The sequence below is a fragment of the Bemisia tabaci genome, chromosome 2 (assembly GCF_918797505.1).
Source record: "Bemisia tabaci chromosome 2, PGI_BMITA_v3".
Classification (NCBI taxonomy): Eukaryota; Metazoa; Arthropoda; class Insecta; order Hemiptera; family Aleyrodidae; genus Bemisia; species Bemisia tabaci.
In genome coordinates, this window is record NC_092794.1 from 17,988,830 (window position 1) to 18,012,690 (window position 23,861).

The 23,861-nt window shown below is 41.2% G+C and overlaps 4 protein-coding genes across 6 annotated transcripts in view; 3 read left to right on the forward strand and 1 right to left on the reverse strand.

The window, feature by feature from the left end:
- LOC109030465 (uncharacterized) overlaps positions 1-8,769 on the reverse strand; it is a 33,682-nt gene extending 24,913 nt beyond the window's left edge. For 2 of the 3 annotated variants that reach the window (XM_072296813.1, XM_072296811.1), the window contains exons 1-3: positions 8,744-8,769; positions 3,858-3,960; positions 1,159-1,232 (exon numbers count right to left, since the gene is read on the reverse strand). The gene's annotated coding sequence lies outside the window, so the exon portion shown is untranslated. The remainder of the gene's footprint in view (positions 1-1,158; positions 1,233-3,857; positions 3,961-8,743) is intronic. The other variant, XM_072296812.1, reaches the window with a different exon arrangement.
- Positions 1-23,861, forward strand: part of LOC109030459 (UDP-glycosyltransferase UGT4) — a 72,522-nt gene that overhangs the window by 14,345 nt on the left and 34,316 nt on the right. The window lies entirely within an intron of this gene.
- Positions 10,055-12,829, forward strand: LOC140223842 (zinc finger MYM-type protein 1-like). The gene is made up of 2 exons (XM_072295993.1): positions 10,055-10,541; positions 10,830-12,829. The coding sequence occupies exons 1-2, from the start codon at positions 10,055-10,057 to the stop codon at positions 12,827-12,829; spliced, it is 2,487 nt and encodes an 828-aa protein (XP_072152094.1).
- Positions 19,665-21,008, forward strand: LOC140223843 (uncharacterized). Its single transcript, XM_072295995.1, has one exon. The coding sequence runs from the start codon at positions 19,665-19,667 to the stop codon at positions 21,006-21,008; it is 1,344 nt and encodes a 447-aa protein (XP_072152096.1).

Genomic DNA, 23,861 nt, shown 5'->3' on the forward strand with positions numbered 1-23,861 from the left:
GACATAATTTAACTGGAGCAATCTATGCATGAAATTTTACCACCATGTAGAATTTTATGCCCATAACGCAAATGAATTGGTCTGGCAGTCGAAATCGGTGACAAAATGGCCGCCAGGCCAATTTAAAATTGGAAATAATCTCCGAAACAGCCTTCCAATTCTGAAATACTAGATTTTCCGTAAATTCAGGCAATAAAATATGGCAACACCGGCTTTTTTGGGTGGGCCTTGAAAAAAACAAGGTCTTGGAGGAAGGTTTGGACCATCCGCGGCCATTTTCTGCCAAAAAAGTTCAATTCTGGGGTAAGATGAGTCACCTTTTTTAGGCCATTTTAAATATTGATGAAAAACAGGAACATTCTAAAAAAAATTTTATAACTATGAGACATCGACTAGCTATGAGACTATTGACATAGAGGAAAATTGGCGAAAGTGGCTCTTTTAAAACCCTAATGAACATATTTGAGGGACTTTTTGTTCCTCCAAAGGAATCGTCACGAAATAGCGCGTCGGATGCCAAAAATTCTGCATTTTTCGCAAAAATTGGCCTTCAGACCCATGTGTAGGCGAATGGTAGACCCCGAAATAGACCGGCATCAAACCATGATGCATTCCATAAAATATACCTAGTCCTTGAATGACCAAAAAATCGCAGAGTTGAGGAATTTACTTAAGGGTGGGCCCAAAAAAGGCCCTTAACGATACCCCTCCTTCGGTTTTTCTTACTCCAGGCACCTTTAGATGCATTCATAGAAATGATGAAATCAGATTAACCCCCCCCCCCCCCCCCCCCGATGACAGTAATTCCTCTCTACCCGGAAGGAGAGCGATAAAGTAAAAGTCGTCGTGGAAAAAGTTGTCCGGTAGAATACGCTCCTGCAGTCTGGCGGTTTAAACTTAGATCACCCTGTATGAGGAGCAAATGTGAGAGACGGGATGAAAGGAATCAAATTACCATAATTTCCTTGCATGCTTCTTAAAACGCAAAGGAAATTTTCTCCTGAAAAATTCAGACACTTCTTTCGGATTGTTGACAAAAATAGTGTATAGGGCTAATCTAACCGAGAAATTGGCAATTCCACTGCAACTCAAAATTCTATAGCTACGACAAACCATAAAATTCAACTGGCATTACGTATTGAAGGTCGGAAAATTTACCTGAGACGACTGAGCTTCTTTTTCCTTTTTTTGATTTTTTGGCATCCATTAAGCCCTTCAGAGGTGTACTTAGTCTGGAAAATAAAAAAAAAATAAAAAATGTAATAGACAGGTGGCGGAGACCAGGAGGGTTTTTTGGCAGTTAAAAACCTCAGGGAACCCTTGTAGCGTTTAATCTTTCACTGAGAAATGAAATACAAGTGGAAATAGAAATAAAACAGCTGTGGGGAAAAAACATAGTCTTAAATCCATGGATTTGAGCCGTGAGGTAAACTCACCATGAAGTAAGAGAAGTCCGCCAAAAACAGAACTTATAAAATTAGTCAATCCCTGTTTATTGTTGCATTGATGTTCTTTGCAAAAGTGTTCCTTACAATTTCAAAAACCTGCATGCCTTGAAGCAAACAAGTTTAATTGGTCCGTTTTACGCAAGAAATACAGCATACTGAATATACTTAAATGGATAAATTCGCTCGAAAATCTAGTCAAACTTTCATGCCCAGGCATTTATACCTTACCTATTTTTAACCCACTAAAAAATGAGGAACCAAGACTTGCCATACCGATGATCAGTATTTGAACTTCACCTCTAAACTTTAACTGTTATTGATTCGTTTGACTTCCCTTTCAAAGACATCTCTAAGATTTGGTTAAAAAAAAGAAAACACACGCGGAACAATCTAATTGGAGTTTTTGCAATCCTGAAAATCTGCGTCCCAGGAGGCAATTTTTCCACCTTAGGACAAAGTTGATAGGTTATTAGGCCTTGGATACCAACTGACGTCACAGCCAATGGAAATCGCGATTTCTCACTGCGATTTGGCGACTTTTTATCGAGCTTCTACGAAGCTTTCGACTCGATTTCGGTACTTGCTAATGAGAAAAACGGTTTTTTCGCGAGAAGTTTTGCTTGAAACAGTGGTCAAATCTGAAATCCCAGCTGCATGCAACAACCCCATTCAGCGTGTCATTGTGGCATGTGCTTTTGAAAGTATTCCTAATGGAGATGTTGCATGTGTGAGGGATTTGCGATTTGACTATTGTTTCTTATGTAAAAATTCGCGAGAAACACGATGCTGTCACTGGTTTTCTCTGAAATCAACTCCCAAGCTTAAAAAAAAGCTCTCAAGTTGAGGCCAAAATGGAGGGGATATCCCGCCCTACCCTGAGAGTCCACCTCTACATCAAAACAAACTCTCCATGCAAAGATAGGGAGCAAATACATTGGCAGTGATGCCGTGTTTTCAGTTTTGGAGTCCCCAAATGAAGTGGCAGCCCTGTCAATGTATTTGCTCCCTATCTTTGCATGGAGAGTTTGTTTTGATGTAGAGGTGGACTCTCAGGGTAGGGCAGGATATCCCCTCCATTTTGGCCCCACTTTGAGAGCTTTTTTTGAGCTTGGGAGTTGATTTCAGAGAAAACCAGTGGCACCATCGTGTTTCTCGCGAACTTTTACATAAGAAACAATAGTCAAATCGCAAATCCCTCACACATGCAACAGCTCCATTTAACACACTAATTTAAGATTTTTGTTCGTGGTGTCCATGAACTGTGGACAGGATGAAGCGTTACCCTTGGGATTCGGGGGGTATATTTCGGCATGAGAAGAACGAATCTTATAGCGATCTTTTAACGAACCGGCCATAACACCGATTTTTTCGCCGCCATTTTTAAAGTATTTAGTACATCGTTAAAAAGTCGTGATATGGATTTCCCGTCATTTTTTCGCCGCCATTATAAGGTTTTTTGAAATTTCCAAAATCCAATGAAAGTTTCGATTTTCTCGTACCGAAATACCCCCGGATACCAAGTGTCATACAAATATAACGATAAGCAGCCTAAATATCCACTCTTGAATAGAACAAAACAAAGCATCAACTTGATCTTGGGCTCAAACGAAAGCTCTCAACAAGACCTTTCATTTGGTGCATATTAAAATCTGTTTTTGGTAATTTTTCAGTGTGCAAAAATCATTGTTTGATTTTTCAAGCCCAAAACATTCAGTTTTTCGAATTTTCCTTTAAAAAGCATAATTTCAAAAGGAATCATTACAAAAACCAATTTTAATGAAAGCCCTTGATTCAAGCTTTAAAACGAGCTATGGTTCAACTTGGGGAAACAAACGGTTCAAAAGTTATGACCGTTGAAAGTTGGCGTGGCGCGCTATTTTCGAAGCGCGCGGAGTGTATATTCGCGTGCCACCCCCCTTCCTACCTTTTCCCCTCGTGCCCACTTCAGCTGATAACGGATACAGAAAGGTCAAAAGCTCCTTCCACCTAAAGAATGATCTATCATTAGTGCAAAATTACTTTTATTTCTGTCGAAAATAGGAAAATTAAAATAAATTAAATGCTAATAAACGATAAGACGCTGGCGTACATTATTCTTTCGCACCCCCCCCCCCCCCCCACCTCTATGATTTAATATTTAATAGCCAAATCAAGCCTCTTTTACCGCCAAATACACTAAAGAGCTGTAGAAAATATTCAAAGACTCTAGAACGCAAACTAGCCAACCAGCACTTGAAACTCGCATTTACTACTGAATATCTCTCTCTCACCTCTCTTCAGCCTCATTTAGTGGGAGGGGGGGGAGTCGGGTGCAAAAAGATAATGTATGCCAGCTTTTTATCGTTTATTAGCATTTAATTTAATATTATTTTCCTATTTTCGACAGAATTGGTTAAAACTTGTGCTTACCTTCTGTTTGTAGTTTGGACGATTTACTTTCTTAATTCTTGCTAAGTATTTCCCTTCAGTTTGTAGTTTGGACGATTTACTTTAGGTTCTTGCTAAGTATTTCCTGTAAACAAAAAGCAGACTTGGTAAGAATAAATTAAGGGAGGAAGGGATGGTTCAAAAGTGTCAGTGCACTGAAAAAAAGTTCTGTTGTCACAAACCAGAATTTCTGGTTGTATTTCGCAACCAGATTTTCCGGTTGATTCAACCAGAATTACAGTTGACTCAACCAGACGTCTGGTTGACTCTACCAAATTCTGGTTGAGTCAACTGTAATTCTGGTTAAATCAACCGGAAAATCTGGTTGCGAAATATTGTGACAACAGAACTTTTTTTCAGTGTGGCAATCAGATCCGTGCTATTACAAATCACTTTCTACTGATCAGACAATGCTACAACTACAATTGTTTACGCCTTTCAGACTTGGCCCCTGTTACAAAGCATGCGAGTTCCGTGAAAAATCAATGGCTGTCCCTTGACAGTTTTTACCATTACAACATACTAATTATACTACATATATGCTATATTTACAATATACTATACTTTGAAATAATTCTATCGAAAGCACCTTGAGCGAATAAAGTGAATATTAATCCGACTCAATGAGAGAGTTTAAGCACAAATCATAGGCTACTTGAGACAAAGGGACCAAATTAAACAAAAATAAATTTATCAAAATCAGAAGGTAGAACAACAATTTGGGCCTCATCCACAATCTTGGATTTGAAAATTTCGAAAATTGGACTGAAAATTCGAGTTGCTGGTCGAAAAATATCCCCTCGTACCTATCTTAACGAAAATGGATGCAGTAGAAGTCGATAGCATTTTAGGTCACATCCGCCATCTTGGATTTAGATATTTGAAAAAGTGACAGAGAATTCGAGTTTTTCGTCGAAAAATACGCCCTGATACCTAGTTTTACTAAAACCGATGCAATAGGAGCCGAGATAGCATTTTAGGCCACATCCGTTATCTACGATTTACATATTTCGAAAATAGGACTGAAAATTCGAAAGTTTTACAAAAATCTATGCAATGGGAGCCGAGATACGGGGTGCAGGATTAATAATTTAAACGATTCATCTGTTCTTCTCTTCTCTCCTTCCGTCCATTGACAGAGATACAACATTTGTCGGACTCACTGACGCGACCGGCTCGATGCGTAAACAAGAAGTGTGGATTACCTCTAAGGTATAAAAAAAAAAAAAAAAAAAAAAAAAAAAAAAAAAACCCGAGAATAACACCCACATGACAACATGGTTTTAAAGCAAAACTTAATTCAAATTTTTCCATCCAATTGCATTTCCATTTTAATCCAAATCATATGGTAAGCTTACAATAAAAGCAACCATGATATAGATGCAGCGTAGTTAATCGAAAGAGTCTGACTTGTACCTATGTGGTAAAATGGGTCCACTGGTAAAACTGAAGCTGGCGTCAGGGATAAAAAGGCACCGTTTCACTGAGAGCATCGAGCCGTTCGCGTCAGTGAGTCCGAAAAATGTTGTATCTCGATGGACGGAAGGAGAGAAGAGAAGAGAAGAATAAATGAATCGTTTAAATTATTAAAACGTCTTTTAGTGCGTAATCTTCGTCGCGCAATGGAACACACTCTCTTAGTGTATCACGTTGCGCGCGCCTTTCTCGGGCGTTTTGCGGCTTTTGTGATGCAGATACGACCAAAACTGACGAAATTTTCGGCCTTTGGGCACACAGCTCGGCGTTTTCCATGGGAAAACAGTGTTATTAAATCTAAAAATCACAAATTTCAACCTGCGTCACTTAAGTCGTTTGAGCACCGCTGAAAAATTGTTTTGAATTTTTTTCCCTGTACAAGGCTTCTGATCTATCCACACATCAACTTTTAAGACCAGTACCTCTTCGAATTCGAATATTTAAAGAATGAGAAACACCCTACCCAACCCTTAATCCAGAAAAACGCTATTTCAAGGAAAGGCTGCTTTGGCAAAAAGTTCAGGTTGCCTCATCCGCACGATGGGGGGGATCGCGCTTCATGGGGAATGGAAGAAACTCCTCCGTGATACCTCGACCGAAGGAGTACATACAGGGTGATCCAGACCACCCGTCCACCATATTTTTCTCGAAAACGCCGGAGAATTGAGCGTCGGGACCAAAACTTTCAGAGGGTAAATCGACCCCAAAGAATCGAATGAAAATATTTTCAGCCCCCCAAAATGGCCCCTTGGGGGGGTTTTGGGGGGGAGCCCCCCCGTTTCTCGCAATTTTCAAATGAGAAGGGTATGTTTTGACTTTGGATTCGGAATCTACGGTAAAAAATAAGAACATTTTGTTCTTTGCACTTTTTCCCTAAACCCCCATTTTTTGGAGTTATGGGGCATTTTTGGGGCAATTTTCAATTCGACGCTGTAAGCGGCCAAATCATCCAAATTTCAAAATCTAAAAATCTCCTTAGAGGAGAGGTCAATACCTTTTTATTGATGTGCCACATGACCCCTGTTGCTCCAAAATTTTGGGGGCCACGACCCCCCAAAAATTTTGGGGCTTTGGAGGGCCATGAGTCGAAAATTTCGAAAGGCAAGGGTATGTTTTGACTTCAGATTTGGATTCTACGCGAAAAGTTACGTAGAATTGATATGACGCATGGCCTGTTTGCTCAAATTTTTTTTTACCCCTTATTTTGTCCAAAAATACACGGCTTCTTATGGGGAAATGGGGTTCTTCTGTAATTTGGAGCAAACAGGCCATGCGTCATATCAATTCTACGTAACTTTTCGCGTAGAATCCAAATCTGAAGTCAAAACATACCCTTGCCTTTCGAAATTTTCGACTCATGGCCCTCCAAAGCCCCAAAATTTTTGGGGGGTCGTGGCCCCCAAAATTTTGGAGCAACAGGGGTCATGTGGCACATCAATAAAAAGGTATTGACCTCTCCTCTCAGGAGATTTTTAGATTTTGAAATTTGGATGATTTGGCCGCTTACAGCGTCGAATTGAAAATTGCCCCAAAAATGCCCCATAACTCCAAAAAATGGGGGTTTAGGGAAAAAGTGCAAAGAACAAAATGTTCTTATTTTTTACCGTAGATTCCGAATCCAAAGTCAAAACATACCCTTCTCATTTGAAAATTGCGAGAAACGGGGGGGCTCCCCCCCAAAACCCCCCCAAGGGGCCATTTTGGGGGGCTGAAAATATTTCCATTCGATTCTTTGGGGTCGATTTACCCTGTGAAAGTTTGGGTCCCGAAGCTCAATACTCCGCCGTTTTCGAGAAGCCGCTTTGTTCAGAGGCCCAAATTCGTCGTTGGCGCTTGCAAATTGCTTGCAAACCGAAAGTAAACAACCGTCAACTTAGCTGACAACACCTCTATCAATCAATCAATCTGTCATGTGGCACCTCTGATGAGTGATGACCTAAACAATACTTGACGCAGTTTGTAAAGCCCTGGATAGACGATCAAAATTCAAATTCCGAACCAATTCTGATCAAAGTAGACATGCTGATGATTGGTGGTCACCATCTACCATCAAATTTTGACAGGCCGCACTTTTTTGTTCAAAGTAAGGTCAGAACGGAGTGCCACCATTCATCATTCCTGCCACAGGAAACATCTCTGTCAAGTTTTCATTTAAAAATGAAGCAAATTAATGAGTTGAAGACTGATGACTCCGGACACTTTGATGCTACTTTGATCAGAATTGGTTCGGGAATTTGATCGTCTAACAAGGGCTCTAAATTCCGATTGATCAAAGGCGATCGGAGATCAAAATGGCAGCCTAGGGAATTCCAACCTGAAGGTTTGACAACCACCACAAGAAAACATCTTCAGTCTCAGTCTCTCAGTCTCGGATCTCTAAAGAGAAAGTTCAAAGACACAACCAGCTGCAGCTCAATTGAGGACATGGCACAATTAACAGCCTATGGCTGGAAATCGCGGTGGCTGGACACACATGAAAGGTGTCCATGCTTGTAGGCTGTTATTCTAGAGCAGAAGCATCGTAAGTAGACACCGCAATCACACGCTGAATGTGGCTTGAATGTGGAAGTCATCGGCCCGATGCCTGAATTTTGCGCATCACGCGCAAAATTCAGCAACGATTCTCAGCAACCATCGGACCAATTTTGAATTTGTCTGAACTATTCGAGTAGATTTGATACACATCTGGATGAAAATAACTCGAATTCGCTAAATTTCAGCCGTTGGGCGATGACTGTTGACTTCCACATTCAGGTGCTAAATTCAGCGTCTGATTGCGGCTAGAGACAAATGTCAAGACTCCGATTACCTCAGAATCAGCACCACTGAACAGGTTAATACATGCAGTCAGATGGCACCACTGATGAGTGGTGACCTAAACAATACTTGACTTTTGTCTCAACATAAGTAGGATGCTTCAGCTCTACCGACCTGAGGGGCGATTATTGAAATGATATCGACTCTATGTCGCTGCTTTGTCTTGCCGCACCTTCGACTGAGTCCTCTCAGTGCAACACAACAAAACCGCGACATAGAGTTGATGTCATTTCGATAATCGCCCCGCAGGGTACGGAGAATCCAAAAAGCAGATGGGAGCGGTAACAGCCTATTCCAGTATATGCTGTTATATCTGCGGTGTCCTTTACTGTTGAGTGCGAGTGGATATTCAATGGCCTTGATGAATAAAAATCATTGCGACGATACTGAGGGATTCATCATTCACAAAAGATTCAATAATTGACCTGGAAGTAGTGAAATTAATATTGAATTCCGTGGGTTACACTTTACCATGAGAGCCTGAGACAAATCACTGTTAAGACAAAAGCCCAAAAGGCCTACAAATAATGAAATAAACCCAAGAACAAGATAATCAATTTTAATACATAACTCACCCTTGGCAATAGTGGCAATCACAGTCACCAAGACCAATCCACACAGGTCAGTCATTGCGCAGCTTTTTTGAAATCCACTCCCCCGCCCGGCCCTAACTCGCAGCACTCATTGTGACGTACTATTGAGTGCACCCATAAGAAATACATTGTATGCACTCAATACTACGTCACTGCGCAGTAGAGTACCAAAATTCGTCCTCGGGAATGACTGACCTGTGTGGAGGTCTGACAGTCACGCTCACGCGGTAGGTAACGAAGACGAACTAGAACTCAGAACATGGTCGATTCGTGGCGAACGGTCAGAGGTCGATTCGCGAACGGTCATACGTCGATGCCCGAACGCACCGAACCAATCGAACCTAGTTCACCATTGTGCATTTTCATTTTATTTTACTTTTCATTTTATCTTATCGTTTGTTGCAATGGAGCCTCATGCAGGGCCGGATTAAGGGGGGGGCCCAAGGTGCCATGGCACCGGGCGGCAAATTTTTGGGGGCGGCAAATTTCGGATTTTTTTTTTTTTTTCATAGAAAAAGAAAGGAGAGAGAAAAAAATTAGGGAAAAACTACTGGGAAGCGGCGGGGCAGTGGGGCACGGACTTCCATTTCGAATTGGTTCCATCTTCGGGTGATAGTCATCTCAATCCACTCACTCTGAAAATCATGCGCCACTTCAAGGCGGAAATTTTGCCGCCTAGTAAGTAAGAAACCATTTTTTGACTCTCTCTGCAAAATTACACAGAATTTTATTTGTATTTATGCTCTATGAACTATGAGGGGAGAGCCACCTTTTGCAGCGACTTTATTGCCTCGTGCTCGTAAGACTCGATCTTTTCTTTCGTTTCTTTTATTTTTTTTTTCGTGGTACGAATTTGCCACCGCGAAAACTTTCCTTCACGAAAATCGAAAAAATGACTCCGTGATGCAGCATTGCTCCGAGAGCGGTGTTGCGTCCAATTCGACGCCGAAATTCGGCTAGCGAACGCCCAGCGGAATCGCGCCTTCATCGGAGATCGCGATCGCCGCCAGCGGCGCCAGCGGCCGGCACCAGACAGTCCCCAGGCAGACAGCTCAACTTCCCCTCCCCCCCCCCCCCATCCTTCTACTCCTCGTCCAGTAGTCTGATGCTGTTCGTGGCACGTGCGCGATCAACCGGGTGTTAATTACTTATTGCATCCTCGATCCTCGGCGTAATAATTGAATTTTCGGCGTTTTGTGTGTGCGAGAGTGTTCGGCATTGACATTATATCTCAATCAGAATATCTTAAGTCGTGATTGATGTTTGTTCCGACGTCATCAGTTTTGTTTTGAAATGACTGGTAAAGCTAGTGGATTCAGAAAAAGACCCAGTGGAGCCGAAAGTAAAAGAAAGGCGGTTGAAAAGGAACGAAGAGAACAAGATGTGCTCCAGAAAACGCGTAAGCTAGACTTATTTTTTTCTTCCAACAAGCGTGCTAAAGCTGATGATAGTGAAGCCATTAGTAGCCGTCACAATGAAAATTATGTCATTTCGGGTGACTGTGATGATGAAGCTGATGATAATGGTAGTGGTGGTGGTTGTTGTGGTGGTGGCATAGGTGATGGCAATGATGGCATAGGTGATGGCAATGATGGCATAGGTGATAGCTTCGTCTGCACAGATTCAGCAGCTGATAGACCCCAAGAGGCCCAGTGTCCAGAGGTGGTGCCAAGCTTATCGATTTCAGAGGGCGGCGACGTTGCTGCAGTCATGTCGGCTCCCGCTCCATACAGAATTGCTGACAGCAGTTCTGCTTCATTTACGCAGTGCGAAAGGCCCAGTGATGACCCCTTTTTTTGGAAAGTTAATGAAGAAACTGTGAATTTTTTTTTGAAAAATGACTTTAATCAGAATATTGATGGAGATTTTTTAAAATCAGCACGTACTTACACGGACGGTGACCGGGTCAGGAAAAGATATTGTAATTTGGAATTTTTCAAGAGAAAGTTACAAAACGGCATATCCATTTCCCGTGCAAATCTTGTGTATTCGCCTAGCCAGGGATCCATTTACTGTGCTCCATGTATGCTTTTCAATAGAGGTGCAACGAAATTTTCATCCGAAACAGGGTTTAGTGATTGGGCTCACGCTAGAGATAGAATCGCGGATCATGAAAATTCTTCTTCTCACAGAGATTGCCTCATTAAATTCAGGGATTGCAAAAATGAAATTGGACGCATAGACCATGAGCTCCGTGTCCAAATTACTAAAGAACAAGAATATTGGAAAAATGTTCTCAGAAGAGTAGTGTCAGTGATTAAAAAGTTAGCCTCTCGAGGGCTTGCATTCCGCGGCACTGATGAGACATTCGGCTCGGTATCAAATGGAAATTTCATGATGTGTTTAGAACTGATCAGTGAATATGATCCATTTCTAGCCGATCATATAGCTCGGCACGGTTCAACCGGTAGAGGCAACGTTTCTTACCTCTCTTCGACTATTTACGAGGAACTGATTGAACTTATGGGAAAATCTGTCCTAGAACACGTGGTTAAATTAGTGAAAATTGCAAAATATTACGCGGTCATTGTTGACTCCACTCGTGATTTAAATAAAAAAGATCAGCTCACCCTACTTGTTCGCTACGTTAACACTACTGGCATACCCGAAGAACGATTTTTAACTTTCATAGAAAATTGCGGTCACACGGGAGAAGAAATGGCAGAGAGTGTGCTTAAATACTTAGCTTTTGTTGATTTATCGATTGAAGATTGTCGGGGTCAATCTTACGACAACGCTGCTAACATGAGTGGGAAATTTAAAGGGTTACAAGCGCGCTTGAAAGCTGCCAACTCTGTAATAACGTACGTTCCGTGTGCTCTCCATTCTATGAATCTAAGCGGCTCTTCAGCAGCCGAAAGTTGTAAAATGACGGTAGTTTATTTTGATTTTTTGCAAAGTGTATACAATTTTATCTCTAGCTCCACTCACCGGTGGGCTATTTTTTTATCTTTTTGCGAAGAGGAGAAAGACAGTCGCACACTGAAAACTTTGAGCAGCACAAGATTTAATGCTCGCGAAAAAGCTTGTGAAGCTCTGAATTCGAGTGCTAAATCTCTGGCCAAAACTCTTCAATGTTTGGCCGATGATGAATCTTTAAAAGAGGTCGATCGCATCAAAGCAAGAGCTTTTTTGCGGCAGCTGAGAAGTTTCGATATCATTTTTATGTCCATCGTTTGGAAGGCGATTTTCCTTCGATTTGGAAAAATTTTACATGATATTCAAAGTAAACAGATGCATGTATCAAGAGCTCTCTCTCTGTACGACTCCCTAGTCGGTTTTTTGGAAGAATTAAAGACATCATTTCCGACTTATTTCGAAACGGCCAAAGAAAAACACCGCGAGCTTCGTTCTTTCAAAAATGATGACACCGGAGATGAAAGCGGGGAGGCCGATGAACGGCCAAAACGGCACAGGAGAAGAAAGAGATTTTTTGACGACTCTGAAGATGAGGAAGAGCAGGAAGTCCAGGCGGACGAAGAAATCAACGGAGAACTAGCTAATCAGAGCTTCAATATCATTTTGCAGACTTTGATTGATGACGTAAGGGAAAGGGCTGCAGCCTATAGGGAGTTTGCTCTTAAATTTAGTTTTCTCACCGAACTTCCTTCCCTTGAGAGTGCACAGATTTCAGAAGCAACAGCCCAGTTAATACAGGCTTATAAAGAAGACCTTGAAAGCTCTCTTTTCGAAGAGTGCCTTCATTTGAAGAGTTACTTAAATCAGTTAGCTGCCTCAACTACTTCAAATTCTGAAGCTCTCGGCCTTACAGACCTGTCCTTGTCAAAACTTTATCAATTTTTGATCGAAAAAAATTTGCAGGACGTATACCCAAATGTTTCAATTGCATTACATATATACCTCACTGTACCAGTGACTAATTGCTCGGCGGAACGATCTTTCTCCGCTATGGGGCGAGTCCACAATTATCTACGGACATCTCAGCAGCAGGAGAGACTCGTAAATGTCGCAATCATGTCAATGGAATCCGACATCACCATGCAATTGGATTTCGAGGACATAATAGAGAAGTTCGCGCGTGCTAAGGCGAGGAAGAAAAATTTCTAGAGCTTTCAATGCCTCGGTGAAAATCTCTGCCCTTCAAATTTTCTCTCTCTTCTTCTCAACTATATTAATCCGTAAGTTTTTCGAAAACTTGAGTAGGTACATTGAAGACCGATGTGCGAAACCTCGAATCTCCGTTTGCGACGCTTCAGATTTCCTGTTATACTTTATTCATTCTATGAAAAAGTGGTCAACGTAATTTCTAATGCCCATAATTTCTTAAGCAGAATATTCTAGATATTTGATTGATTACGAATCTCAGGTTATGAAATTTGCTTCTTTCTCTTTGAAAAAATAAAATAGAAGCGGAAAATCTGAAACATCGCGACGGAAATACGAGGTTTCGCACTTTAGCATCAACATTTAATTTAATTTTTTACTATGTTTCATTTTCGTGTCTCAAATCCTCAAACTAGCCTCAAACCTTGAAAAAGCATTACCTCCACCTAAAATATTTGTTTACAACACTTTCCTGCATAGATGCGCATTCTTCTGACAATCGGACAATCGGATTCCGCTTTTGCCGTGTTTTCGAAACTTACATTTCGTGCGCATCGCGTGTTTCTATACGATATTACCCAGTCCGGGAGGGGGGGGGGGGGGGGGGGGGCGGCAAAAATTTTTTGGGCACCGGGCGGCAAAAACCTAAATCCGGCTCTGGCCTCATGTTAGGCTGCTTGTCTTTGCCGTGGACGACACTAAAGACCTCTAAGTTTAAGTAGCTCTCTTAGCAGAACGAGAGCCATAATGGATCAGGAAATTCCATCAATGGTTGTAAATTAAACTAAATTTATGCTTTGTTTCTGACCCTTAAAGTAGATACCTAAGTAAACAGGTCTCGATTTTTAATTTGACCTCGACTGATGAGCAATAAAAGCCTAGCGTCACCATTAATGTCTTCCTTTTCTTCATCAGAGAAAGGCTATGTCCAATAATAGACTTAATTGAAAATGAACTTTGGAGAAACGTTCTCCTCTTAATTTTGCACCATGATTTGAAGAGAAAGGTCTTCAGGATTTTTCCATTCTGATACTTGGAGGGAATTTAAGTTTTTTTAATATCTTTTCTAATAAGACCCAGCTGGGGCGCTAAGTGGCTTCTTTTATTTATTTTTATCTTTTAATGTGATTAGACATACACATCAATGGTGAACCTAGAAAAATTTCCATTGTGCAAGGAATATGGATTGATAGCATCTCAGAATCGGTGCATTACATGCAATTTTTCTTCATGTACTGGTCCGTTATGCTTCAAAATAGTAAAAAATTTAAGAACATCTGAAATGATGCAACTGCAGATAGGATTGTGGTTAAGTGATGTCACCTTCATTATGCATCCCCTTATAATGGAAGGATTTATAAAATGAACTTCAAATTTCTTCAATGAAAGTGAAAAACTCTTATGAAGTTGCGTGTAAAAATCAATGTCTCATTTCTGTGTTTTCAGAAACAAGTTGCGGTGAAAATGCCTAATTTTTTTTTTAATTTCATGGAAAATAAACTTGATTTTTCTCGTCTTTGAAAGTATCACGTCCTACCGCGATGTGCAAAAAGAATGCTCGATAGGTACCTATGTCATAACTTTTTCCATGTTTGAATTAAAATGTTCCGATTAGGACTAGTGTGAGAAGTTCCAGTTGTACTTCTTTGAGGCTGGGCCTCAGCCGGCTCTTTCACTTTTGCAGTCAAGTATACTTAGTGTTTCATCCTCTTATCTTTTTGTGTTCGTGTTTTCAGCACCCTGTCTCTCTTTAGTAGGGAGCCGAGGCACCCTTCTATGACTCAGTCTTGTCACGTTACAGTATGAGGAACTGCGCAAAAGCAGATTGAAGCAAAGGAAACTGTGTCGGTAGTCAATTCGGGTGAAGTTCGGTACTCGGGCTGCATGGAAAGTCCATGAACGGTACTCCATAGGAGTTCGGTACTCGGACTGCATGGAAAGGCTATGAAAGGTACCTTGTAGGAGTTGGTGTCGTTTTCGTTTGTATGTTTTTGGGGCGGTTAATTTGAAAAATTCATCATTTCAGGTACCTTTTAGGAGTTGGTTTCGTTTTCATTTGTATGTTTTTGGGGCGGTTAATTTGAGAAATGTTCATAATTTCGTACAGGTTGAGGAGTTTATGATTTGGGGATGTAAAACAATTATTTGCACCATGATTCAATTTTAATATAACAAATTTATAAAATTAAACGTATTCCAAATAACAAAAAATGACACTTCTTTCTTGTCAGAAAACAGTGGAAAAAAATCTTATGTTTAAGGTAACTTAGGTTAGGTCCGGTTAGGTTAGGTTAGGTAGGTTAGGTTAGGTCAGGTTAGGTTAGGTCAGGTTAGGTTAGGTAGGTTAGGTTAGGTAGGTTAGGTTAGGTAGGTTAGGTTAGGTCAGGTTAGGTTAGGTCAGGTTAGGTTAGGTCAGGTTAGGTTAGGTCAGGTCAGGTTAGGTAGGTTAGGTTAGGTTAGGTTAGGTAGGTTAGGTTAGGTTAGGTAGGTTAGGTTAGGTCAGGTTAGGTTAGGTCAGGTTAGGTTAGGTCAGGTCAGGTTAGGTTAGGTAGGTTAGTTTAGGTCAGGTTAGGTTAGGTTAGTTCGGTTAGGTTAGGTTAGGTTAGGTAGGTTAGGTAGGTTAGGTCAGGTTAGGCTAGGTTACGTTATGTTATATATATCGACGATGTAAGTCGGCAATCACATAACTCGTTTGCGGTGTCTGAAAACCTCAGTCTCCATGTCGATTGGGATAAAACTTTAAAAAAGGGATCGTTAACTACGGCGCGTTGTTTACTATTCCCGCTTGACGCTCGGAAAATAACCGGAAACTATTTGTCTCTACCGGAAACGGAAGTGACTTTTGATTCGTCTAGTTTTACGGTGTGTTGTTGGAATGGTCGGGTGTTGGATGGTGAGTTTCGTATACATGTTAGTTTTCTCTATGGTGTTAGTACTATTTGTGACAGATGTGCAGTCCGAGTACCGAACTCCCAGGGAGTACCTTTCATGGACTTTTCATGCAGCCCGAGTACCGAACTTTCTCCACTATTACTAATGTCCTCAAAAGGGGTTAGTTCAATGAGAAACAATAACAAACTCGTCCGAACTCGCCCCGGCGAATGTTCATGGCATTCGCGGCAGTTCGCGGAACCATTCGACCCGTTCGCTTCGAGTCGACGACTGCCCTTTTTTCGAATTCGACTTCTGCCGATGTCGACGATTGAACTCCGCTCCCTGTCGCGTCTTTGTTCTAAGAGCGCGCGTTTTCTTCCGAAGTCATAGAATAACCAGATGTCACGCTATCTCCCACATTGCGTGTAGTCACTTGTTCGAAGTGGACTTGTTTCTTTTTCCCCGCGAAATTTGAAATTATTTTGTAAATTTATAAATTTGATATTATTCTATGGTTAAGTGGCTAGGAGGTGATGATTTCTGAAGCTTTAAAGGTTGTCATTATTTCCAAAAAAAATTAACAGGGTCGTAAATATGTACTCACCCACGGGAGGCGGATATTTGAATAGGTAAAAAAGGTTAACTTGTTGCTTTTTTTTGTTCGATGTTCTAATTTTTATATTCGTCTAAATTTATTTTAAGTAAATTAAACACTATTAACGGCTTGAAGGTTTTTCCTTTTAAAAAAAAGGGGGAATAAAATAAGCACGGTGAACTTGTAACACTTCATCGCATCGAGAAATATATTATATCACACGCCGAAGGAAGTTGTACGACGGTTTTGAATTTTCGCGCGGAAAACGACATTCTTAACAGCCATCTTTTATGACGTGATCGCACTGCCATCGTTGATGCCGTCGTCATCGTTGTCGTTCGTTGTGAAGTGGAAGTGGTGAAGTAACGGTCGTACCGTCGTAACGGTTTTCTTATCAGTTTCAGTAATCACTAATCAGTAAATCAGTAGGTATTTTTGTTGTTCGTGTTTGTTTACTTGCAATCACTAATTATTCGCGAAAGTGTCTAAGTTCTGAGTCATTAGCATTTATCAGTGGCATTCATGTTGTGTGATCAAGTTCTTCTCATTATTCTTATTCTCATTGATTCAATATTATTTAAAGTTCAAAGTGACTTAGGTACTCGTCCTTTCCAACATGAAGAAATGTGTGATTTCAGTTCACTCGTATGCTGAATGCCAAACCACATCGGAGACTTATACGTATACTAGCCGTTCTGGGCGCGCTTCGCGCGCCCATCACGCCTAGCCGGGGGCTACGCCCCCTGGACCCCCGGTCACTCGCTACGCGAGTGACATTCGGCTCGCTTCGCGAGCCAATTTTGTAGTAGTTGCAAATTTTTTATCACTATATTTTGAAGATTTCATAGAAAACATTATAAAATTCTCACTCCTTAATTAACTTGTAGAATAATAATGGCAGGGCAAGAAATAGACTATATCTTAAAATGGACGGTTCCCACTTTAGTCCGGGTTCTTATGTACTCCCGTGGAACGGTAAGTGAAGCAAGTGTGGAAAATATCTTAATCTCTTCATTTCGATGCGTAAAAAAAGAATTTCGATGTTGTCAAGCTCAATTTTGCGTCTAACCCCCCAAAATCAAGATGGCGGCCAAAATGGGGGCTCGGGGGGTGAAAATTATGGAATTTGATTTTGATGTCATGACTGGGGTCAATTCTTGTGTAATTTTGGTCGTAGAATCCGAATTTGAGGTCCAAAATACTCTCCGACCCAAAGGGATGCCCCAAATCCAAGATGGCCGCCAAAATCTCCAAGATAGGGTCAAAACTGCGATACGTATGTAAAAGTGCCAAGTAGAGTGTCCTTGGTAGGGTTCTTTGGGTCGTAGATTTCACCTATGATGTCAAAAACTTACCACGGATCCATTGAAGCCCAAAAAAATCAAAATGGCGGCCAAAAGGCGTGAAATATTTTGTTGAGACAAATATCGTCGAATGAGCTGTCACTGTATAGGTTTTTGGGGTCGTAGATTCCAAAAATGAGGTCCAAATAACAAAATAAGCTGATTGAAGTTCTCCAAAAGTCAAAATGGCGGCCATAATGGCTGCCGCCCAGGCATTGAACGCGTTTGAACAGTAGGGTGTCCCATTTTGGACGTTACAAAAAAAAAAAATTGCGAAATCCAATAGAGATACCTGCCAAAAAGTTGTCTCATAGTTAGAAAAAAAAACACAAACAAATCTCAGGGTCGTAGCTAAAGTCTGAGTGGTCCCGCAAGGTACTTAAGATGTTTCACCGATTTCTCATCTTGGCAATCTTGGCGATCTTGCAGATTTTTTTTCGGTAAATGCAATCGAGGTAAAAAGTCGCAAATGCGGATAATGAGACTTCTGATACTATATTTTAAGAGAAAAATAACGGTTTGGACCCACGAGGATCAGAATCCCTCGTTCTTAGCTCTCAAAATGCAAAAATCAGCGATTTTAGCATTTTGTAGTCAAACCGCTGCTCGACCGTCGCTCGACTTAAATGTCGCGGCATTTGACGCGCTGTTTCACAATGATCCCATTGTAGGAGTAAAAAGTCCTTCAGGTATGTTCATTAGAGGTGTAAGAGGGTCACTTTTGCCAATTTTTGTTGCTTTTAAACATTGAGCTCATTGTTTAAAATGTTTTTTGTTTTTTGTTTTTGTTTTTTTTTTTGTTAATATAATTTTCCTGTTTTTCATCATTTTTTAAAATGGTTTAAAAAGGGCGACTCATCTTACACCAAAATTGAACTCCTTTGGCGAACAATGTACGTAGATGGTCAAATACTTCCTCTAAAAAAGTTTTTGGATTCAAAGCCTCCCAAAAAAGCCGATGTTGCCATATTTTATCCCCCGGAAAACACAAAAAACCGAGTACCTATTTCAGTATTTGGAGGCTGTTCCTCACCGAGCTCATTGAGCAAATTTCAGCAAACCTTGAATTTTCATACGTTATGACCACATTACTAGTGATTATGTCCATGTGTTTATCTATACAGCTAGAGTACCTGTATAGCGAGAGTATGGACAGATGTGAAACTCCGAAAATCCATCAGGCCTTCACCGATGCTTCTGCGAATAAAGTTAGGGCCCAGAAATGCAGCCAACCTATGAATTTCAATTATCCAGAACGATTTACTAATACTATTACTAATACTATGTTACGAACCGTCGTTTATTAAGCACGTGTTTGACTCAGTTTTTGCATAAATTTACTCAATTTCGCGGAAGAACGCTCATTTCTGTACATTCTTTGCCATCATGGTTAGAATTGGAATCTGCAGACTGGCAGTGAAATTTTGTGCGTTAGAAGTTGGTTAGAAGGGTGGCTGCACTTTTGGGCCCTAAGCCCTCCATGAAGCGATCTGTCCATACTCTCGCTATACAGGTACTCTATATACAGCCTCCCACCGCGGCGCGACGTTGCCACATACCATCGATAAAATTCGAAAGAAATCTGCGTTTCCTTAGATTGGAGCCATTTTTTCGGATATTGCACATGGAATACTTACGTAAAACTTAAAATGCAGTATTCAGAGATGGAAGGGGATCATACCTTGTGGCAATAATCATTATTTTAAGATCCTGCGCTTATTGACGATCCATTTCTTTCGACCCGTGCGGCTTTTTAGCCCCAACTAGTCTATGGTGTAAAACTTTTATGAAAATCATCTGGACTAAAGGGCTCGACTGGGACGAACCGGTTCCCTCAGAAACTCTGTGCCTGTGGAACCAATTCACCACAGAATTGCCACTCTTTGAGAATATTCTCATTGATAGACTTCTCGTGTCAGAAAATTGCACTTCTATAGAGCTTTGCGGATTCTGCGATGGTTCAGAAAAAGGATTTGCTGCCGTAATCTACATCAGAAGTACTACAGACTCAAAAGTTCGATTATTCATGGCTAAAAACAGAGTTTCGCCCCTCAAAACCTTAAGCATACCTCGATTAGAGCTCAATGGAGCTCACCTCTTGTCAAAACTTTTGGCATATGCAAAATCAATTTTTGCAGAGGACTTCGAAATCGCAGAAAACCACGCCTTCACGGACTCCACCGTAGCCCTGGGTTGGATCCAAACTCCAGCTTATCGCCTCAAGACCTATGAGGGGAACAGAGTTGCTGAGATTCAAGAAAACGTATCACCAGAGTCCTGGAGACATGTACCATCAGAAGAGAACGCTGCAGACTGTGCGTCTAGAGGTTTGCTGCCAGCAGAGCTGATGAACGCTGAAATATGGTGGTCCGGCCCAAAATGGCTCAGTGGACCAAAATCAGAATGGCCCATCTCTAGAAAGGACCCAACTAAACGAGAAGATGAGTTCATCAAAGGTGCTATGAAACCTGAATCAGCGACAAGTCTTCACCTCAACGAGAAACCTGCAACCTGGGATTTCTTCCAGCGCTTCTCCTGGTGGCCTTCTCTGAAACGCGTGATGGCCTACATACTACGTTTTGTCAACAACATTAGAGCAAGAAAAATCGATAGCTCTCTGTCAAATCTGCATGGACCCTTATCGCTTGAGGAGATTGCAGCAGCTCAAAACAAAATTTGCACGCTTGTGCAAAAGGAAGCCTTCGCTGAGGGCCTCAAGAACCTCCGCAAAGGCAAGGAATGCAGTGATCAAATACAGAGACTTTGTCCATTCCTTGACACTCAAGGACTCATGCAAGTGGGTGGCCGACTTCAAAAGGCCGCTATCGATTATAAGGCTCGCCATCCCATTTTAATGCCTAAAAATCATCCAGTAACGATTTGCATTATCAATCATTATTATGAGACGCATCTGCATGCCGGTCCTTCTCTATTAATGTCAATTCTGAATCAAGAATTTTGGATTTTGTCTGCGAGGTCTATCATCAGGTCTTGCCTGCTCAAGTGCATACCTTGTTTCAAACTCAAGGCGAAGCCAGTCAATCAGTTGATGGGCACTTTGCCAGTCAACAGAGTCACCGCAAATCGTGCTTTTTTATGCAAAGGCATGGACTTCGGTGGACCCATCAAAACCCGCACGTCGACATTAAGGAATTCAAAAGTGGTCAAAACGTACATATGTGTATTTGCCTGCTTCTCTACAAAAGCGGTCCACATTGAAACAACATCGGATCTTACCACTAACTCCTTCATCGCTGCGCTCGCACGGTTTATCTGCCGCAGAGGGAAGCCTTCAGACCTCTGGAGCGACTGCGGCTCCAATTTTCTAGGAGCGTCAAACGAATTTCTTTACCCTCTTCCAATAGAGTAAACAATTGCAAACATCAGCACTCATAATTTTCTTTCAAGTGTAATTTTTTCTTCAAAAACATTTGTTTCTCTATATTTCTTTTGGAATTTTTTAACTTTCTACATTTTTCTTCTCATTGAAACACCCCAGTATTTCAATGGGGGCCGGTATGTTGGCGCCGCTAGCGTCACCAATATTTAGCCTTCATTCCGTCAGCTAGGCAAGCCGCCCGCATCTCATGTCGCGCCGCGCGCCTAGTTCCGCCGCGGCCCGCCCGATCGCGCTGCGGGCTCTTTATTCGCCCCTCCGGCTTTTCATAGGATATTTAAATTCTTTTCTTTATTATTTTGTCTGTTTCAATATGTAAAATCCATCTTTGATTATTTCTCTCCATAAATCCTCAATTATAATACTCACCGGTGCCTTCCTTCACAACCTTTCTTAACTTAAACCACGCGTCCGCGTAATTCCTTCTCAAATCCAGTTTGACCGGGTGGCCCGTGTGCCGTGTCTAAGTTGTGCCCTACCTACCGGTCTCTGGTGATGTCTTTGAGCAAGTACGATCGTCCCTCATTTGTCCTTCCGTGCGCCACATCCTTTCTTCCTGATCAGTTGCATCTTTTCATTCATGCAAATAAGTGAGTGCTGTAAATTCATCTTCTTTCTTCTGTGATCTATCTATACTTTACTATAAGCTCCGAGACCTCCTAATTTGGAGAAACTGGTAACGTTAAGTTCCAGCGTTCCACCGGGCCGATTTTCATGATTTTTGCGGCTATCGACGGGCAATTGTGTCTAGATAAGCCAACTCTTTCCAGATTTTCAAAATGTGGCCCAGGTTTTTTATGTTACGTGGTGAAGTTGCGAATCCTCCCATTTAAACAATGTAAATTTATACTTTTTGTCATAGTTTGTTTGAGCGTTCTACCGGGCCGATTTCCATGATTTTTGCGTAAATCGACAGGTAATAGGCCCTAGATGAGCCCGCTCTAATCAGATTTTGGAAAATAGGACCCAGGCTTTTTTTAAAATCACGTTATAAAAGTGAGTGAGTTTACAGAATGCTCCGGTGCTGCTACCGCTATGCGCGGGAGGATGCGCAGTGGTCGAGGAGGTTGCGCAGTAGCTGTGTAGCCTGCGCATCAGCTCTACACTTATCTCCACAAGATTCGCGCCATGGTCCTCACGTAGAACGGTGGCCGAGTCGTCTAAGACGTCGAGTACGTCCACTATGAACTCAATGTGGGATCGATCCTCGACTCATGATAGCTTAATCATTACCTGACTATCATTGTTCATTGTTTTACTGCAATATTTCATCAATCAGTCATTCCAAAACGCGTCCTTTTAATTTTAAAGTAATTTTAAGTAAAGTTTAAAATTAAAGTATACCTCATATCGTAATTTTTAGGGGAAAAATAAAACTAACACTGCCCTAGTAGCAGATTTATATAAAAAAAAAATTAATGAAATTATAATGAGTATTTAACGAAAGTATACCACTCATATAACGGTTATATAACGGTTAAGTAACGGGATGTTCAAAGGAAACCCCCGTAGTATAACCGTTATATAAAAGTTACAGTACCCTTATAAGCGTTGGCTTTTTTTTTTTTTTTTCCCCCACAGATGGACAGCATTAAACACAAAGGAACCAAGCCACATCAGCTATATCCCTGGTAAAAAAGACGACTATACCCCTGTTACTAGGTGGGTACGTAAATGGAACCCCCTGGGTAAAAATGGTAGTCGCATGAATACATCTGGGGTAGTCGCACGACTGCCTAGGTGTAGTCGTGCAACTACCTGCAGATGTTCGAACTACGTATTGTCCTAATCACAGGGGTTGTCGTGGCGACTACCCCAACTTGTGAAGTGCATATGTCATGCAAACATGCTCAATAAAATAGAAAATGAACAAGAACCACTCACCAACTTGCTCAAATCAGTAATCCACTGGGTCAGGAAAATCCACTTGACAACAGTGAATCCAAATTTCCAATTAGAACTGGTATAAGTACAGAGAAACACTTGAATACGCTATGGATGCGTTGTAAGAAAATCTTAAGCACTCTTTGGCGTAAGAAAAAAATTAGCACCATGATTTAATAGCTGATCAATACAGAACAGCACTCTTAGAAAAGCACAGACACAACACCATTTTTCACTTTATTTTTACTTCTAGTAGAGAAATGCATTTTTCAAAGGATGCGACATCATCGACCATTGCTCGACAGCAATGAATAAGATAAAAATAAAGCTTAAATAATTTCACTATTTACTCCGATCATAGATGATATTAAGGTAGCCATTGATTCTTTACCCAACGTCCTTTTCACACATAACAAGGAACGTCATAAGGTACAGAGCAAATGGCGCTAGGCAGTGACGTACATGTGATATCCCAAGTTCCTGGAAGTGTCGATCTGCAAAAATACAAAGCGAGAAACAGATCACCAAATTTATCCACTTGCAATTAATGACCGTCAATAGAGACAGACATTAAAATACATTATAATAAATAAACCACCATTTGTTAGCAGAACAAGTTTTTGTGAGAGTAAGACCCTTCCGTCTGGAGGGACGAGGACCTTCCTTAGACCTTTCCTCCGGGAAACACTTAAAAATGAACCACTTTACTACTTACAGGTCTGAGCTGCTGGATGAATTACATTACACCAGTCCCAGTCATGGTTGCCCTTGCCTGGGACTGGTTGAAGGGACAGAAGGGGGACGGGACTAGCGCAAGGATTAGCCTTCGTAGGCTTTTTAAAGTAGTAAAAAAAAATAAAATTTTAAACTCACGCCCTCACCGTCGAATGTTAATGGATGACCTGATCTATCGCTGAATATACATAGGATGGGAAGTTGGCA

What these genes read in the sequence shown, in the direction of transcription:
- LOC140223843 (XM_072295995.1), top strand. Translation starts at nt 19,665, where the DNA reads ATGGCTAAAAACAGAGTTTCGCCCCTCAAAACCTTAAGCATACCTCGA.
- LOC140223842 (XM_072295993.1), top strand. Translation starts at nt 10,055, where the DNA reads ATGACTGGTAAAGCTAGTGGATTCAGAAAAAGACCCAGTGGAGCCGAA. An exon ending in TACGCAGTGCGAAAGGCCCA is followed by an intron (nt 10,542 to 10,829) that starts GTGATGACCCCT and finishes CATCCGAAACAG; the next exon opens with GGTTTAGTGATTGGGCTCAC.